The 18,109-nt window shown below is 34.4% G+C and overlaps 2 protein-coding genes and 2 long non-coding RNA genes across 7 annotated transcripts; 2 read left to right on the top strand and 2 right to left on the bottom strand.

Annotated features, from left to right (window-relative positions):
- Positions 1-13: 13 nt before the first annotated feature.
- LOC109580843 (uncharacterized) lies at positions 14-399 on the bottom strand. Its single transcript, XR_002184396.1, has 2 exons — positions 172-399; positions 14-114 (listed from the first exon to the last, which is right to left on the bottom strand). It is a non-coding gene; the product is annotated as an uncharacterized LOC109580843 (long non-coding RNA).
- A 305-nt stretch (positions 400-704) lies between these two features.
- LOC109580832 (uncharacterized) lies at positions 705-3,377 on the top strand. Its single transcript, XR_002184389.1, has 2 exons — positions 705-2,913; positions 3,084-3,377. It is a non-coding gene; the product is annotated as an uncharacterized LOC109580832 (long non-coding RNA).
- Positions 3,378-4,300: 923 nt separating this feature from the next.
- LOC100634055 (Bardet-Biedl syndrome 2 protein homolog) lies at positions 4,301-12,055 on the top strand. The gene is made up of 20 exons (XM_003385098.3): positions 4,301-4,312; positions 4,713-4,833; positions 7,345-7,448; positions 7,546-7,671; positions 7,775-7,940; positions 8,509-8,588; positions 8,635-8,799; positions 9,209-9,349; positions 9,409-9,573; positions 9,621-9,654; positions 9,704-9,767; positions 9,975-10,082; positions 10,160-10,201; positions 10,285-10,372; positions 10,421-10,561; positions 11,005-11,079; positions 11,129-11,191; positions 11,421-11,533; positions 11,588-11,736; positions 11,782-12,055. Exons 1-20 carry the CDS (start codon positions 4,301-4,303, stop codon positions 11,880-11,882), a joined length of 2,058 nt encoding a protein of 685 aa, XP_003385146.1. The 3' UTR covers positions 11,883-12,055.
- On the bottom strand, positions 12,044-18,092 carry LOC105312094 (zinc finger CCCH-type with G patch domain-containing protein-like). 4 transcript variants are annotated; one of them, XM_019994383.1, is made up of 15 exons: positions 17,967-18,082; positions 15,408-15,510; positions 15,299-15,363; positions 15,126-15,215; positions 15,007-15,081; positions 14,798-14,955; positions 13,438-13,506; positions 13,295-13,398; positions 13,085-13,233; positions 12,991-13,034; positions 12,788-12,944; positions 12,688-12,739; positions 12,562-12,629; positions 12,286-12,368; positions 12,044-12,237 (listed from the first exon to the last, which is right to left on the bottom strand). In XM_019994383.1, exons 1-15 carry the CDS (start codon positions 18,078-18,080, stop codon positions 12,099-12,101), a joined length of 1,470 nt encoding a protein of 489 aa, XP_019849942.1. In that variant the 5' UTR covers positions 18,081-18,082; the 3' UTR covers positions 12,044-12,098. The 4 variants fall into 4 exon arrangements, with proteins under 4 accessions (XP_019849942.1, XP_019849946.1, XP_019849943.1 ...); XM_019994387.1 differs by lacking the exon at positions 12,562-12,629 and having other exon boundaries at positions 12,162-12,237; positions 17,967-18,092; XM_019994384.1 differs by lacking the exons at positions 12,044-12,237; positions 12,286-12,368 and adding an exon at positions 12,375-12,495 and having other exon boundaries at positions 17,967-18,092.
- Positions 18,093-18,109: the final 17 nt, after the last annotated feature.

Genomic DNA, 18,109 nt, shown 5'->3' with positions numbered 1-18,109 from the left:
ATATCAAGTCTTACTCAATCAGTCTAGACACAAATCATAGCCTAAGGGGACAGCCTGAAGGAAGAGTCACAGAAATAGCTGCTGACATGGAAGCGGGCTTCGAAAATGAGATAACTACGATAAAATGAGCAAAACTATCGTAATAAATACATAACAGAAGTAGTACCATACTTTTCTGGGGATTTCAAAGAATACAGAGGCAAAACTAAGAGCTAAACGGCCAAAAAATAGACTGGCAGTAATGGAGGACAAAGAGAAGGAAGCCATTTGCAGCTGGATTAATTTGGAACTGAACTGCGCATGCGCAGTGGGCGTGGCATTACTAGATTAATTATTACATTATTATTATGAGTGTAATTATTACACATTGATGGTGGGTATTTTCCACCAAAGGGCTAGGGGGGAATATAACACAAGGGGGTTTCACCCACATTGGTGGAAAACCAAAAAGTGGGTACCTTCCACAGATATGGTGGGTATAACCCACCATCGTTTTTGCAGTGTTTCTTAATTGCAAGGTCCAAATTGTGACCAAAGCAGCTTACTCTGAGAATGTTTAAATTTCTGTATGTCATTGCAACAAGTCTAGTCACATCAAGATTCCAATTTTCCAGAATATCTGTCGTGGTTTCAGCTATGTTCTCACCCGTATGATCAGCGTATAAAGGTACAGTATCCAAGCAATATGTCAAATTCCAACTAGCATCTATGAAATGAATGGTGAACGTTAAATAGGGATCACATGACCCACTAGTCCACAAATCAGTTGTGCCAGAGAAAAAGGAAGCTTTAGTAACAGCGGGCTGAACTATATATCAGAATACAGTAACAGAATATCATACTCTGAGAAGTGTGTTCTCCTTTGTACAGTACCTCATACTTTGGATTTAATTTTGACAACAAACGTTTAAATCCTGGCTAAGTACCAGTCAAAATGGGCAAAGCACCCTTTGCCATGTAGTAAGTTACAGCCATATTTAACTCTTTTACCTCAGAACTGTGAGTACTGTACTTAGATGTAGCCTCTTTAATGTTTCCTGTAGGTAAGCTGTATCATACTAGGCTGCTTATCAGCAAAAGATTCTCCTCTTTTACTTGGTATCTCGACCAGTGCTAACTGAGAATAAATGGCTGGATGGTTGTCTCGTAAATTTTGAATTAAGTTTGTTGTATTACTTTTATTTGCTTGAACACCTTTGCCACATTTTAGACACGTGAGTCCCTCTCTCACTTTCAGTGACTTTCCCGTTTTCATCTGACCTTATATCAAACTCCCTTCCACAAGCAGCTCTTTGTGTTTTTCTTTGAGATCAAGCCACATTTGATGCGCCTGGTATAGACTCTAGAGATTGCCTGCCTTGCTGCCATTACTAAGTAGACATGTACTGTGATAGTTGTGGTGAAACAATTTTTTTTTATTAAAGTAATATGTGGTTATAATAGTTTATGCAAAACCGGTTTATGGCACATCACTAAAAGGGATAATATTGATGCATGTATGAATGATATTTTTAAAGGAGAATGTGTTGTATTCGAAGGGTTCAAGTTGAGTTGGCACAGGAAGTAAATCAATGTTTGCATCACGAAATGTCAGTCCTAGCCACACACAAAATGTCATTCCTAGCCACACCCAGAATGGTGGCAGAGTGCAAGCAAACTCTTTTATTGAGCGTTTTTTTCACCTCTAAGACCTTTTATTGTCTGTTTTATCCTTACTTTGGATACTACTACCTTTATTTATCACTAACCGGACCTTTTCTTTGTCATAAAGCTCATAAGGATGACCCCAGATACGGAAAATAGCAACATAGATTGAGTATGATGAAGAATAGCAGCTATCATGAAGGCTGCAGACAGACATTATCACATAGGAATTGTGTCCTTGTACTATAGACTGCTAGTTGACTACCTGCTTTTCTAAAGGAACTTAACTGTTTGCTTTTATTTTATAAAATAATAAACAAAATAATAATAAGATGCTAATGGTATTCACGAGTGTGATGTACTAGTGTGAATGTAATGATTTATCATGGCGGCTCCCTTTGAACTAGAGCAAGAGAACCCATGTAGAACCTTCCAGAGTACCTAGAGACTCAAAAATTGCTAAAGATTTTTGGAAGAACCCATTATGCAACTATGCTAAGTTTCAAAGTGCGAGCTTCAGTAATAAAAAAGTTATAAGGGGTTGTACTTGGGTAGCTCAACTTGAACGGACTAATGTTATGAAAACTAAATCATCTAAATGATGTCAAAAAATTGTCAAAAATATGCATTATTACAAAAAGTCAATAGTTTTTCCTTCCTGAAACAATCTGGGTTATGCAGGAGTTGTTCTAAAGTACATCCTACTTCTACTGATTGGCTAAAGTAACTCTGGGCTGTGTCTGTGATGAGACACTGCAAAACCTCTCAGATCATCACGGAAACCCATAGCTACTGTATCAGATTTGATTACTGTATTTCCTCGATCACTAGCCGTGGCTACTATAAGTTTCAGCTGAAGTCGACGGGGGCTGCTATTCAAGGGTGGTCACCATCGAGAGCGACTACTATTACTTTTATAGCAAACACGTGGCCAGTCACGCCTGCATGTGATGGCACCCGTCACTCTCCATGTGTGTGCACCATTGTGTAGAAATCAAGCAAACTTGAGCTAAATGTTGCTAGACATGGAAATTAAGAGTTTTATCAGAAGACACCATGTCCACAAGGCAATAATGAACCCGGTAATAGGAGAGAAACTATAGGTCTTGCCAGAGAACGACAACATGCACTCGACCAAGCACACGTGGCACATTAATTAATGAAAATTTAATTAACTGTGGCTTCTATTAGAAGGCGGCTACTATTACAATAGTTGTAAGCACAGAGGGGGCTACTATTTGAAAGACGACTTCTATTTGAGGAAATATGGTATGTAGTTTTAATTTGCATTTCATTGTCCTAATTTACCTTCAGTACTTACATGTATGCAAGCTTGTCTACATGTAAGTCACTGTAGCTGACCTTTCTTGCGTTGACTATACAATAGCTTCGCTATAAAAAAAAGTTTCTATTCATTTTTGCCTTGTCTCCCTCTCTAGGACACAGCTTCATTTGGCTTACTTTTGAATTGACACTGTTACAATCTAAATGGTTCAACCCATTGCTTAAGCTATGAATTCAGATCCATACAAGCTTTATCCTCCACCTTTTGAGACAAATTAGCTCGCAGACTCATACATTTTTTGTCTCCCTCTCTTGCTTCAAGGAAGGATTTGTTTGAAATAAAGATTTTACTTTCGTTTAAAGATAATATTGATACCTTGATTCAATGAGGGTTGTTGTTATTATTTGTTTCTATTTCTTAATTATGACTATTTATGTTTTCATTTGTACAGCACTTTACAGTACTGTAGATTTATAAACCAAGTTAATTTTTTTAATAACTATTCATAACTAGCATGATAATAAGACACAGAGTGTATCTCTGTTTCCAATCCCGTATACGTAGTCTCTAATATCTATGCTAATAGTGTCTGACATTGCATCATTGGTTTTAGATGTTTTGAGTAATATATGAAGTCAAATCAGACAATCCGAAAGAGAAATTTGCTTGGCATTTACAGCTACACATATATTTCTTTGAAAGTTTCATACATGTAGTTTTATTATAGAATTTTAAGAAGAGCCTGTGAATTTATAGGAGTTTGGAAAGTTTAATGCTAACAATAAGCCCTACATGCATATGTATGTTCTGTAACTCTGCAATTACTGACTAGAGTTGGCTGTCTTACCAGCCCAATGATGTTCTCATTGCCTGGCTGGTGTAATTGTATACCGTTTAAGGGACCATTTCTGGTTTCACGAAATGGTGGTAGACTTCACAATATGGGTGGTTTTCATTGGGGAGATATATTATTAAATTGAACTTCACCCCTCAGGTACATTCTATATTCGCGGTATAGTCATCAGTCATGACTTCATCCCATGTGTTGGTAACCATTAGATTTGTTTGTTGCCATTCCCACTTGCAATAGAAATACCTTAAGGCCACTATTAATTGCGAGTACTAATTTTTGCTTATTTGCAAGTGGTTTTAAAATCGCAAAATATTAGTACTTGCATTTATTAATAATTGACGTTTATTAATAGTTATTAATTGAAAAAATGAGCTAAATCGCAAAACTTAGTACATGTTAAATCAATACCATTAACAAATTGCAAATATTTGTCTACTTAAAAACAAGTGGCTTTAAGGTAGTCTGAATTGAATTTATTATTGCACCTTGCCAATGCATAGTAAATCTAACTTGAAGATATGGGGTTGCATGTAAGTGCAGATTGAAAATTTTTTGATACTTGTATTTGTTGTCTTGGTGGCGCTCACTAACTCCCCAAATTTACATGTGGTATAGTGTCACTTTTGAGGGACCTTATCATTTTTACAACACTTAAATTGACCATAAGCCTGAATTTGTATTTTACATTATATTGTCCCCATGATGAAAAAGCATTCCTTTTGTAACACCACCATTTCCTGCTACAATTGGGTAGTTCAGATCATTTCACGAAATTGTAATTTACATGTGTGTGTCAGGAAAGATTTTTATAAGTGATGTACATGTATGACAGCTCATAGTGCATAAAAGTTTTATTTCTCGATAATCACAATGTACATGTATATGCACTAATTTTATTTTTTCTTTATATTTTCCACTGTACCTTGTTAGGTTTTTGTTCATAATCCTTATCGTGATCCAGTTTCTCATCCATCATCTCGCCTGTTATCTTCTATTGAATCAGATATTACCTTTCTAAATATTGGGCAGCATATTTCAGCCCTTAGTGCAGGTACATGTACATGTACACAATGTAGATTTAATCATACATGTACATCAAAAGCAAGTACGGTAGGTCAGAATATATTTGCAGTTTATACTTTGTTCTTTAATCTAAATCATGTCACAGGACATCAGTCATATCTCTTTGAACACAAAATAAGAATACTTAGTAAAAAAATTCAAGTAAAAACCATGGAAACTGTTAGAGTTTTGTTATGACAATAAGAGTGTGTGTTTAGCGTTCATGCCATTCATTTATTCTTTAGCAGATGTAGTGGAGCCATTTACCAATAGTGACTCCTTCTCTATCTGTTAACTTCTTGTATATGGACAAGCACAAGCACTAATGCTGTAATTATCAAGCAGTACCTAAAGCACTGTTAGAAGTGCTTAAAGTACAAGTAAAGCACTCAATCTATAAGTTATGGCAATACTTGCGACACTTAGGCAAAGCACCACTCAAATCTTCAAAAAGATTGAAGTAATAAAATCTGGTAGCTTCTTCGTGGTTGTGGCCATCTTTAAAAGTTAAACTGACAGCAGGTCTCATGCCTATGTTATGATAGATGTCATACACATGCATGACAGCTATATTAGTGACAACTGATAAAACAGACAAGCATTAGTGCTTTAAAAGTGCTTTAAAAGTGCTTTAAAGCATTTACATTAAAAAGAGCTTAAGTACAAGTCAAGCACAAGTGCTTGCAATATGATTAATGCTTGCAAGCACCTTCAAGCATTTGCAAAAAATGTGCTTAAAGTGCTTATAAGCACAAGTGCTTAAGTTCTTGCCCCATGTCTGCAAAATATGGGGTACTCTCTCATCATAATGATAGTGCTGTTTTCTTTCTTTCAAAGTCTTCCACAGCTGAGTAAGTCTACTAATACATGTGGTAGCCATTCAAATCAAAGTGCTTTGTAAGATCTTTTACAAGATCTTTTTAATTTTGTGTTGACAATTTTTGAACTGGAGCTGCTGTCTAAAAGTACATGTAAAATTACATTAATTGTTGCTACCGAAAAGTTTTCTTCCACAGAAATGGGAAAGCACCAGCATTTTGACTTTCCAAGTACATGTAGGTACCTGTTTTTATAGTCTACAAGTCATTTCATGCTATATTTATTTTGTAATGCTACATTTGTGTTTTGCAGTCATGAACAGGTTTTATTACATGTAGATATACACATACAGTATGTTCACAGTGAACATGCACCTGTATGTATTACTACTGTATAGCGGAAAATTTTTGTGGCACAAAATTGTCGTGGATTTTGCTTTTTTTTTTAAATCCGTGAAAATTGATTCAATACAGTTCAAGGTGGCAAAAAAGTATTAAAAAACCATGAAAATTAAAGCCATGAAATTGATTTTTGTACAGATCTGCAAAATTTTTGGGCCACAAAACCTTTCCACCTTTCCGTATTTTAATATTGTGTTTCAAGTGATTTTTATAGAATAAATTTTCAGACAAAGAAATCTTATGTATTTTCCTGTTCACCATTGATATACATGGAATAGGATTAAGAACAAGGTCACATAATCACATTATATGCATTGAAGACACCTGATTTTGCTTGGAACTGTTTAACATGTAGTTCTTAAGACTACATACATGTATATAATTTGAATGCAATAATGAATGGAGTTAAGTTAAAACTACTGTGTGGGACTCCGTAGTCTGTGCCCAGTAGTTTTGTGACAAGTACATGTATCTAGTTCTTTGGAAATTTGGTTACTTGTTGTCATCTGACAGTGGACTCAGGCTTTTGTTATTGTGTGCATTTAATAGTTTGGGAGTAATGGCATCCTGGCTTAAGGTCTTTTTGTTTTGGCATGCCATAGCTTTTTTAAACATGCGTCTAAGCACTGTTAAATGCCTTAATCCACTGAATGTAGATATAAAGGCTCATACAGCCTCCTTTGTTGTCTAATGTAGCTGCAAAAGTTTCATCAAGTATTTTTAAATGTCTCTATTACAGTCAATCTTAATTAGCCAGTTCCTGGCTTTTTATCTGGGGAATTAACTGTATGGGAAAATTGGAAAAATTTGCTGTGAAAATTAATTTTGATTTTTTTTTTTTGTAAATTTCCTGGCAAACTTGATATTGTGCTCGTGTGATTCTGTATCCAATCCTGCTTTGTGCATACTGCCTATGTTTTCACCCAGTGGTTTTCCTGTCCAAAAATTAATAACATGCAAAACTTTAAAGATTTTACAACAAATTCTGCAATACACCATTGTTTGAGATGCTATCATGTTCATTAGACTGTTATATGATGACTGCCATGGAAGAGAAATGTCAAGGACACAGATCTGTGCCATTTTATTTTACAATGATTGTGCCATACATGTATGTGTCGAGCTTAACAATGCACATAGTATCCGCCAAATTTTACGTACAAAAATTTCCTCATGACTAAAATTTTCATGAATTTTAACATTGCAGAAGCCAGTATCCAAAAATGAAATACGGACGAAATAATGATATGGTGCCTTCAATTGTTTGTCCATGTTTTTAGGTTGCTTAGATATCCCTTTAGCAAAAGATGTTTTATTAGTTGGTTCGCAAACTAATATTCTTGCGTATGATATAGATAATAACAAAGAGCTATTTCATAATGAAGTAAGTTGGACTTTGTAATTGTATGCATTTTTAATTATGTTTTTCTTTCCAATAACCTTTTTGTAATTTATCAATTTTATGTTGGCTGATATTACAGGTTTCAGATGGTGCAAATGCTCTTCTTGTTGGTAGTCACTTACGTAATAAGGAACCACTGGTTTATGTTGGAGGAAATTGCTCTATTACAGGCTTTGATAAGGATGGCTGTGACAGATTTTGGACTGTAAGTCAAACTGAACTGATAATGAATCATTGTACCACCATGTACTGTTCTTACTACCTATGTTCATTTACAATACATTGTCCTCATTTCCCTCTCTTTTTAGGTAACTGGAGATAATGTGCATTCACTTTCAATTTTAGATTTTAACCTTGATGGACATCCTGAATTGTTAATCGGGTCTGAGGATTTTGACATTCGTGTGTATAAAGATGATGAACTATTATGTGAGATATCCGAGGCTGATACAGTGTTGTCACTTTGTTCATTAGGTTAGTTCAGTGACAGCATAATACATGTACAATATACATGTAAATGACTTCTCATGCACCATTTAAAACTGTCTTATGAAACTTCATTATTTAATGAAACGTACATGTTTCAGGCTCTAACCTTTATATAAAAGATGATTCAAGAAATAATAATAAGCAAGTCATGGCACATGTATATGATTGTCTTCATATACATGTATGTCACTATGTGTACATGCATGTTCATCTACTGTATTGTAATTTTGCTATTACCATTGTGTGCATACTTTTCCTTGCTTTCCATGTACATTTACATGTACAGTGTACATGAAATTTCAAATTAACCCTGCTGTACATGCAGTACATGTGTGTCTGTCCATTTATTTGTTTCTGTAGCTGTGAGTTATTTATATAGAACCTAACACTGTATATAAAGGCACTCAAAGGATTGACTTTTTATGTATTATATTTACCATAGCATTGTCTACTTTTATTGACTGAAAGCTACATGTACAGGTACATTCATACAAGAGACAAATTTTCATTTGCTTTGTGTTAGTGATTAACATTAGTAACATTACTCTAATAGGACACAACAAATTCGGTTTTGCTTTAGCAAATGGAATTGTCGGCGCATTTAGTGGAGAAAATAAGTTGTGGAGAAGTAAAGTAAGCTAATTATTTTGCTATAATTGTCATAATTGTTTTGATTCAGTCAAAGCACTTTCCTTTGATGGTTACTAACTATGATATGAATGGCGATGGTGTGGATGAACTAGTAACAGGTTGGGCAAGTGGTAAAGTTGATATTAGAAGCCTTGATACTGGTCAAATTCTTTATAAGGATGTCTTTTCATCTCCAGTAGCTGGAATTACAAAAGTGATATTTTTAATGCATTTATGTGTTCCATGTATAACATTGTTGTGTGCAGGTGTAATTTACATGTACTGTACATTTAGGCTTGAATGTACATGCATGCACATACTTTACACAGTTAAGTCTCGAAGGAGTTTAGGAGACTTTCTGGTCTTGCCTCGGGGGGCTCAGTCCCTTATTGTCTTGTAAATGGTAATATTTGTAGACATGACTGGTACATTGTAGTATATGTAGAATTCAATTCACCCCATTATAACAATTCATTCTTCTATTATTTTCCTCATTTAAAACTTAATTATGAGGCCATGTACAATGTACATCTACATGTGTTTAATATATTGGTCTTAATGACCCACGACTTACTGATGTATGTTCATGAACAATTACTGTTTCACTTTGATAAATTTTTTAGGCTGATTATCGTCAAGATGGTAAAGATGAACTAATATGTTGCTCTGTTGATGGTGAATTACGTGGCTATGTTCCTTCTGTGTCCAATGAAAAATCTCTTGGAAGTGATTCTTTATTGCAAGAGCTTAGTCAAAGGAAATCTGTGAGATACATGTATTATATGTACGATGCATTTAGGATCTTTCATTTCATGCTAAACAGAATTTATTGTTAGAATTAAAGAACTTTGAAATAACCCAACACATTGGTGAATCAGTTGAGCCTGATATTGAAATAAGCAAAGTTAACACAGCAGTTGGTGTTATACCAGTTTCCACTCAAATCAAAACTGATTTTTGTGCTAGAATCGGAAAAGAAGATGAACAGGTTTTGAAAAATAAATGTTGTTTAAATGTTTCTTTTCATTTCTATAGCCTCATATAGCATTAATTGTGGAAACAACAAATAGTAAGCCTATACAATTTAAGGACCTTATTTGTCAAAATTATGCATACAGATATTCCCATTCAGACAGTAACAGTTTTTTGTGATGGTTTGTTTGATGGTGAAAGCTTTGTCGTGTAAGTTTTATGTGGTCCAGTCTTAATTGTGACGAACAACTCTATACATGCATGTACATGTACTTTTACATGCTTTACAATATCCGTGCTTGTACAAGTACATGCTTGTACATGTACATGCATTGTAGTTGGAATAATTGTACATTATTGTAAGTAATAGTAGCTTTATACCTTTTTGCTGAGCCTGAGATTTTAATATTTTTCTAGTCATCCTTCAAGTGACAAGGCAACCACTAAAGTAGAAATACCACTACTCCCTGACAAGGATATCACTTATGACCTAGCCATTAAAACATTTGTAGGAAACCCAAACAGGTTAGATTACGTACATGTACATGTATGTAACGTAATAATACAATACTACAGTCAATTATGCATGTGTACATTTGTAGTTCTCAATTTCATGTTTTTGAAACAAGTAGAAGACTAGTAAAGTACGTACAATTGATGCATGCATACAATATGTGTAATATGAATAATACTTATACTTCTAACTTATTTATGTATAATATGATAGGTTTTGTCTCTATGTTCCTTGCCCAGTTGATACTAAGCCTCTTCCACTTGGTAATGTGGTATTCAACATAAATGAAAGATTAGACAGGGTTATTCACGACATTGTAAAGTCAATAATATTTTGATACTCATTATAGGTTAAATCTTTTATTGAATCTCAATTTTTGTATGGGCTGGGTGAAAATGCTGTGTTGTCGCCTAACTTGGAAGTTGCTTACATGTCATTAAGAACTAATACTCCTGTTTTTATTAAGGTTGAGCCAAGCAAAAATAACAAGGTATGTGTACATGTACACATGCTACATGTACATGTATATGCATTTACTTGTTTGTACATAGATGTACATGTATAGTGTACATATATTTTTGTTCATATTTGATGCTTTGCTATTGGGAATTATGGGCCTAATTTTATGATGATTGGATTATTAAACAGCAGCCACTTTGGAAGTTACTAATTGTATAGCATCATGACTTTTAACTGTAAATGCAGCAACAGACAAAAACTCTTTGACCTACAGTCTACTCAGCTGAAAATGATGTAAAGGTCATATAAAGATATGAGATTTTAATAGCTAAACTGCCTTCCATTGCTCCATTTTAAGTACATGTACCTCGGAAATGTATTTACATGTAAACCTGAGCAAGCTTATCCATGGCTGCAAAGTAATATCATTAATATAATTATCATACATATGTAATTATAATGCCATATTAATAGGTTACTGTCACTAGTGATGACATGGATTTAGTTGGGGATATTGTGCAGTCTATGGCTGAAAATTTGGGTATTGAGGTTAGGTATATGTGTGCATTTGGTTTTAATTTCCTTTTGATACATTTAGGATTTGCAATCTGTGGCCGAATTTCCGAAACATATGTGTGACTTAAAGGAAATAATGAATAAAGTGTGGATTATACTTTATAGCAGAAATTTTTTTTGTGAAAAATTTTGCAAACCTGTCCAAAAATCTATTTCATGGCTTTATTTTTTGTGATTTTATACATAGCTTTTTGCCCTTTTTGAATCACAATAAACTGCTGATTTTTTCGTTAATTTATATAAAAACAAAAAACTTTTGGCCACAAAAATGTTCTGATGTTCAGTACTGTTTACATGTACTTTTACCTATGTAGATTGAAGAATTTCATCAAGTTCGTGAAACCCTGTCTGCTGAAATTGCTGATCATGCTAGCATTATACGTAACCTTATAGTAAGAGCAGAGGATGCCAGAATAATGAGTGAATTGTAAGTTACATGTTAACCCACAAATTTAACAATAATACCTTCATTGTGTTTCAGGAAAAACATGAAAATGGCTTACATGCAGCTGTATGATCTCAATAGAGAAATTATACGTGGCTATGAAATTCGTCGTAGCAATCACATGGAACTTTTAGATTGTCTCAAGATAGTAAACCAAACTGTGCAAAAAGCAACAAGACTTAGAGGTTAGTTTCATTTTCCAAGTGTTATTGAATTAGTTTTCACTACAGTTGGGAAACCAAAGACAGTTTGCACATCCAGTTGTCGTTCTGCTATTAAAGATATGAACCAAGATGCTCTTATTAAAGCTATTCTCTGTGGAACCACCTAGCATCTGCAACCAAACTTATTTTTTCAACACAACCTAGAGTAGATTTACTCTTATTGCAACCAAGGACTCACTTTAAAATCCCTTAATTATCCTTTACTAAACTATTATTCTTCAAAAATCACTTAATAGAGTTTGAAACGACATTTTAATTAGTAGATTAATTATGATTAAAATGGTTTTTCAGAATTAGATGTACTATTACTGGTGCATAAATAATTAAAAGTTTATCAACTTCTTTTTATTGCTGTTCTTTTCAATTTTCGACAGTATCTTCTTTTCTATGTGTCTCAGTTCTTCCTTTTGCTTCTGTATGCTAGTGACCTTCTGTTTAATTTGACTATAAATTGCCGAGTCTCTGACAATGATGCATTATAATGACTTTAATGCATTATTTCTCACATACTTATCTTGGTTTCGTCCCAGTGATTGGCCAAGTGATAGCAATTTCTTATCAACATTTCTCAAATCTTCTTGAACTGAGAATAACTACAGAATAAAAGAGTACTGCAGTAATACCGGTATGTACGTTTTAAAATTTTTTAATTGCCAAGGAAAAAAGGAAAGGAAGAGTCCTCTTCCTTCTCTCATAATAGTTCTGAATCAATGGCAAATTCTGTAGTCACTTAAAATAATAATAAAATGAAGCAACAATAAGAGTACTAAGGCAAGTTCAAAGAACCTGTAAATTAAGATCTCCTTTCATATCTCTTTTAGCCATTGGATCTAACGCAACATGTGCATGCTTACCTATGTACATTAATGTAATGTAATTGTAACAATTATTTGTAAAGGTACATGTACTCACTTCGTCCAGAAATAGTCCTGTTTAAAAAATCAAAAGTGTCACTTGATGAATGCTGAATTTTTGATACTTGCATTAAAAGTTACATAACACTTCAGCTCACTTCTAATTCTGACTTTGTCACCTTCTTGATGTGACTTTTGCTAGGTCTGTTTTTACTTTCCCTCATAGCTGCACAAGCATCAAGTGACTTTCCAGGAGGTAAAATCTCAATTTTAACTGGTTCTAGTCTACCATCACTGGACTTTCCTAGACCTTGACTGAGAAAGCTACTCAATGTGTAACTATAACAATGAAAATACATACCCAGTAACATAGCCCATTTTTGCCATTAATTTAGATCCAATTCCCTACACAATAAATCAAGAAATCAGTCACTATGGAATGGGCCCAATCACACTTTAGTGTGCTTTTCCCACTCTCCAATTCTGTTAGCAGTAGACTCCTCCAGCTGTCGAATATCATTAAACTCTATGTCTTGCACTTTTTCATGTTCTTCATCCTTACTTTGCTCATTGTCAATATCATCTTCCAAGTCTTCAAAAATACCTTAATACACATGAACATATCAATCAACAATAACTATACGATAAGTTTCTTTCATTTTTACTTGAGTTAAAATTTTCTTCAAGTGGCAACACATCTGCTAAGGGAACTTCAGCATCTTGCTTTTGTGTGACAAACTTCACAACTACTTTGTCAATTTCAATAAAACTAAAGATTCATCATTTTAAATTACTATGATAAACTTACCTAACAGTTGCTTCATGCCACAATTCATCGGGCTGTTTAACGAGACAACGAGTACCAACACTGATGTTACTGAATTAAAAAAAAGAGCACAGCTCTTTAGTAGTCAGACACAAATGATATTAAAATAAAATACCGTATATAGGATGCATTATACATGTACATTCTACAAATTTAATTCTGCTAAAATGTGCAGCAATACTGACATACATGTACATGTAATTATGTGGAGTAAATACAGTACACATAATGTACATGCACCTCTACATTATGCATGCTTGGTAAAATATATTACATATTTAAGAGTTTGCGAAGCACATGGGTAAAAAACATGGGTACTCTACAAAAACATCAAAGTACACCACCGGGTTATAAAACAGCTTGCAAAATAGTGAGCAGGCATATCAAAGGCACTGCCTATGCTACAAATATGATGTATCCCTGTGGTTTTATTTGCATCCCTGTGGTTTTGACAGAAAAAAGTTTTATAAAATAAAAATATACAAAGCAACATAATGGACAGCTTTACAAGCTGAAAGTGAACTGCCACTGAAGTCTGGGCATTGGCCTGGGAGCATATGGGGACCAGCAAGTACAAAGCCAGAAAAATAGGGGTCTCCAGAGTCCAGACAACTTTAGATTGAGGCACAGACAAATAATTCATGCAGGTAGAGTTCACTGCTCTCCTTCTGTGTTCAACTCAATGGTTTTCTTAACCTCAATGGCTAATTAAGATGGCCGGGGAAGGTAAGATCGATACACGGGCCCATTAGCAAGTGCTGGATCTCTGTTCTGGACTTAAATTATTGGGCGAAGCCCTTACTTACAAGAACTTGAACGTACGTCTGGGCATGACTGGGAGGTGCGGTCTGGAGGCGGAGCCCCTCAATGTTTTACATTCTTTCTAGTACTCTTCCAGATATTACAGCCTGAAAATAAATTAGATATGTCAACCTAAAGCCTAAATCTATTGATAAAGAACCTTTTTCTAAGCCTCCTGTCCTCCATTGCTTTCATTTTTACCACGAGGTGTAGTGCTACAGAGCATGCGCATTGGCACGCACTTTTGATACACCCACTAATTACATAGATTGTATTACTAAGTAATACTAATAATACAATCTATGCTAATTATCACACAAATATGTTGATAACACCCTCACTGCAGGATACATTGCATTTGTATGACCTCACCCTTGGGCCTTCAGCCCTCGGGCTCAGTCATACAATTATAATGTACTGTATCCCTAGCGGGAGTGTTACATGTATAATATTTACACAGAAACCTACATGTAAGTTTTTCACCCCTTGAATACAAATGAAACACATCATAACTATATAATTATATCAGTTAAGATCTGACCTATAATCTGGTTTGTAATATGGTTTCAAGTCAGAAAATGACACAACATGGCCATGAGAATATCGACAGTTCTCTGATGTAAACTTACACCTTCCTTCCAGAAAAAAAGGACATACTTTCATAAAATTAAAACATGGATTAGTGAAGAGAACAGTTACCTAACAATACAAAATGTTAATGAAAATAAAATTTTACCGGCTTTAACTTGCATTAAAATCAGCCCCATCACCACCTTCTAAACGATTATGAATCATAGCATTATGATATAATGCTGTGCCCCACGACTTAAAAATGAAGTAATTTATATAGTAAAGAATAAAATGTGTACCTCCTTTAGTGGAGCTTGGCATCTCATTCCTTTTAAGTCACCATATTGATCAAGTGGTGCTGACTTGTCAATACAAAGGTCTTCAAATTTCTAAATGTACATGTACATAATACAAAAAGTTTTCATGTACATGCAAATATATATGTACTGCAAAAATTAGTGCAACAAAGTACTTTTTTATCATCACATGTATCTATTGACTGAAGTAGCCTCTCCTTTGCCAATTCCAAAATTCGGTCTATATTAAAGCATTAGAGTTACATTATGACAAAATAAATCAACCTTTGGTGATAGATATTAACTGTTGTAAATCATTCTTTACTTCAATGAAGTCTGTGACATCTGCATCCTGACTTGACAGAATACACTCAGAAATAGCATCAAGCTAGAATTTGACTGAATAAAAAATTCTGACAAAACTTTCTTCGCACTATGATTACGTGCTTGTCAGAGTAGTACAAAAAAGAGATAGATAATCATGCATGTTTTTTTCTAAATTAATCGATCACTAATAAACATAACATGCCTACTTTGCATTTTAGAACATACTCATGCAGAATTACAGTAGAGCTTCAAATTTTTGTCAGTCAAAAATTTTCACAAAATCTTAATTATTAAATTAAATTACTTTTATGGATAAAAATTTTGTTATTTCTATAAGTACATGTACTGTAAATTTGCAACAATTGTGAAGCAAAAATTTCATTTCATCAAACAAAAATGCCTGACGGTATCAAGAACTTTTAGCGAGGTTCATGCTTTATGAACTAGTATTATATCCTTGTTCAAAAATAAAAACATTAAAGCATTGCATGTACATGTCATGTACAGTACATGGCAGCATGATAGTGCACAAAAACAGTAGCGAAATTTTATTGTTGCTTTGCTTAATATTGTCAAAGTACTTTGTGTATAAGCTATACACTATACATACACATACATTATGTAGGCTGTACAAACATACATAGCTTAAATGACTAGGCTGGGGAATGATCTGGCCAGTGAAACTATATAAGCTACAGTATGCAAGTGACATTTAGTAAGGCAGGCCTGCCTCTCACAGTTTACCAAGAACTGTGAGAGGCAGGACACCTGGCTATGTGACATCCAGGGGACCTGCAACAAGGCAGTAATCCCATACATCTTTGCTAACAATCCAAAATCCCAAAACAAAATCCAATGACTCCAATCATGAAACAAAATCAAAAATCAGGAAATCCCAGCCCACAATTATTCACCATATTAAAATTAATTTTTTACTATAATATTATAATCCTTGCTATAAATTAACTAAATTCAAAACAATCAGTATTCCAGAATAATAAAAAATCCAACATTTAATCGAGCAGCCAAAGGAAATTTTAGATTTATGATCATTTAAAATTTATTCATATATGCTGTACACTATTGGGTGACTCTCAGCGACATCCCCTTAAACAAGAACATCAAATATTTATTATTATTCTTATAGCTAATCAACTCTGAAAGTAAAATAAATTGTCAAGTATACATGTACATTTGTAATTGGACCACTCAGTAAAAGGTATTTGTATTTAAATAAACTGAGGTGAATTTAAGTTGACCAATAGTCTCATGTCCAGAAATGCAAGGATATTGATAGGAAATTTCTAGTAAATTTCCGTACACTAAATTTTAATCTTTATACAGAGTACCAATGGTAGGATCGTTTAAGCATCCTATAACTTGTGATGTGGTGAAATTTTCCAAGGTCCCGCTTTCAATATTGTTTGTGCAACAGTAAAGCTCTTATCCTACTGAAGATCATACTAATCAGTGACTATTCCTTTGTAACCTGACCGTCTGAAGATAGCACTATCATTGACGCCATCTTTCCATTAAGATTTTTAAAATTTTTAATTTTTTTCATTTTTGAAAGGTTATAACTATAAAACTTATTTTGAAGACTTTCCCGCTTCGGAAAAAAAACTAATTTGCAACAGAATGGTGTATAAATGATAAGGTAGTCAGTGGAAATTTTTTTAACCTGAGCTTTCGAAAATCATAAAATTCTGCACTCATGGTTGCAATACACCATGCATGAAAAACAATCAGCTCTGCATAACAAGTGTCTTAGCGACTCATGGACTTAGAAAAAGACACTGAATGTCAGGATAATGCTACTAAACATCTTACAAGCCAGGAAATATTTTAAAGCAAGATTTATCATTGCCATTTGCTTCAAATGCCACACTCGCTGTCTAAAACTTAGAAATATGTGAAAATAGCGTCTCCAGTTCCATTCACAAGACTTCTAGGAAGCCTTCAGTGCCAAATAAAGTCTAGTCACCATACTAGATAGGAGTTGTTGCTCTTTGAATAGAGATGACAAGATTCCTCCATTCTCCATCACTACTCGTTGCTATGGTAATTTCAAACATCATTAAATTAAAATGACTGCAAGTTCCATTGCAATTTCTGGACATGTGCCCTACAATTCCCAAAGTACAGTAGTCCATCTCTCTTATTTTACCCTAAAACAGGGACTGGGACTTTGGGACCATGGATGGGGACTGGGACTTTTAAGGTGAAACAAGGTCTTGTCCCAGTCCCTAAATACATGTAGCTAACCAGTCCCTCAGTTTAACCATAAAAGTCCCAATAAGTCTCAGTTCTTGTCCCATTTCCTATTAAGCTACAAACCCAGCCCCCAGTTTCACCCTAAAAGCATAGATAATATACTACTATCTATACTAAAAGTCCCAGTCTCAGTCGCCATCCAAGAAGTCCCAGCCCCTATTTTACCAATGCCAACCCCCTTTCTGTAAAAAAAATCTAGATTCAAAAATTACTCTAATAAAATCCTAACCAGCATTGCCATACCTGCTCCTGGTACATTTTCAAATCTGCATTCAGCTGAACCTCAACCTTAGTGGGCCCCTCGTAGTCAGTGGCTGTACTGGAAACAGCCATTTTATATCTAGTAAAAGCCCGCATATCCATTCATTCACTCCGGTTCATAAACT

This window comes from Amphimedon queenslandica, unplaced genomic scaffold (genome assembly GCF_000090795.2).
Source record: "Amphimedon queenslandica unplaced genomic scaffold, v1.1 AMPQUscaffold_13474, whole genome shotgun sequence".
NCBI lineage: Eukaryota > Metazoa > Porifera > Demospongiae > Haplosclerida > Niphatidae > Amphimedon > Amphimedon queenslandica.
Note: the sequence above shows the minus strand (reverse complement) of the source record. Positions and strands in the feature narration are given on the sequence as shown.

Coding starts and splice junctions, on each gene's coding strand:
- LOC100634055 (XM_003385098.3), top strand. Junction 7,672..7,774: donor GCTGTGACAGATTTTGGACT/GTAAGTCAAACT, acceptor CTCTCTTTTTAG/GTAACTGGAGATAATGTGCA. Junction 9,655..9,703: donor AATTGTGGAAACAACAAATA/GTAAGCCTATAC, acceptor TTATGCATACAG/ATATTCCCATTCAGACAGTA.
- LOC105312094 (XM_019994383.1), bottom strand. CDS start 18,080: ATGCGGGCTTTTACTAGATATAAAATGGCTGTTTCCAGTACAGCCACT. Junction 15,364..15,407: donor GTTAATATCTATCACCAAAG/GTTGATTTATTT, acceptor GCTTTAATATAG/ACCGAATTTTGGAATTGGCA. Junction 14,956..15,006: donor GTGATGGGGCTGATTTTAAT/GCAAGTTAAAGC, acceptor TTGTATTGTTAG/GTAACTGTTCTCTTCACTAA.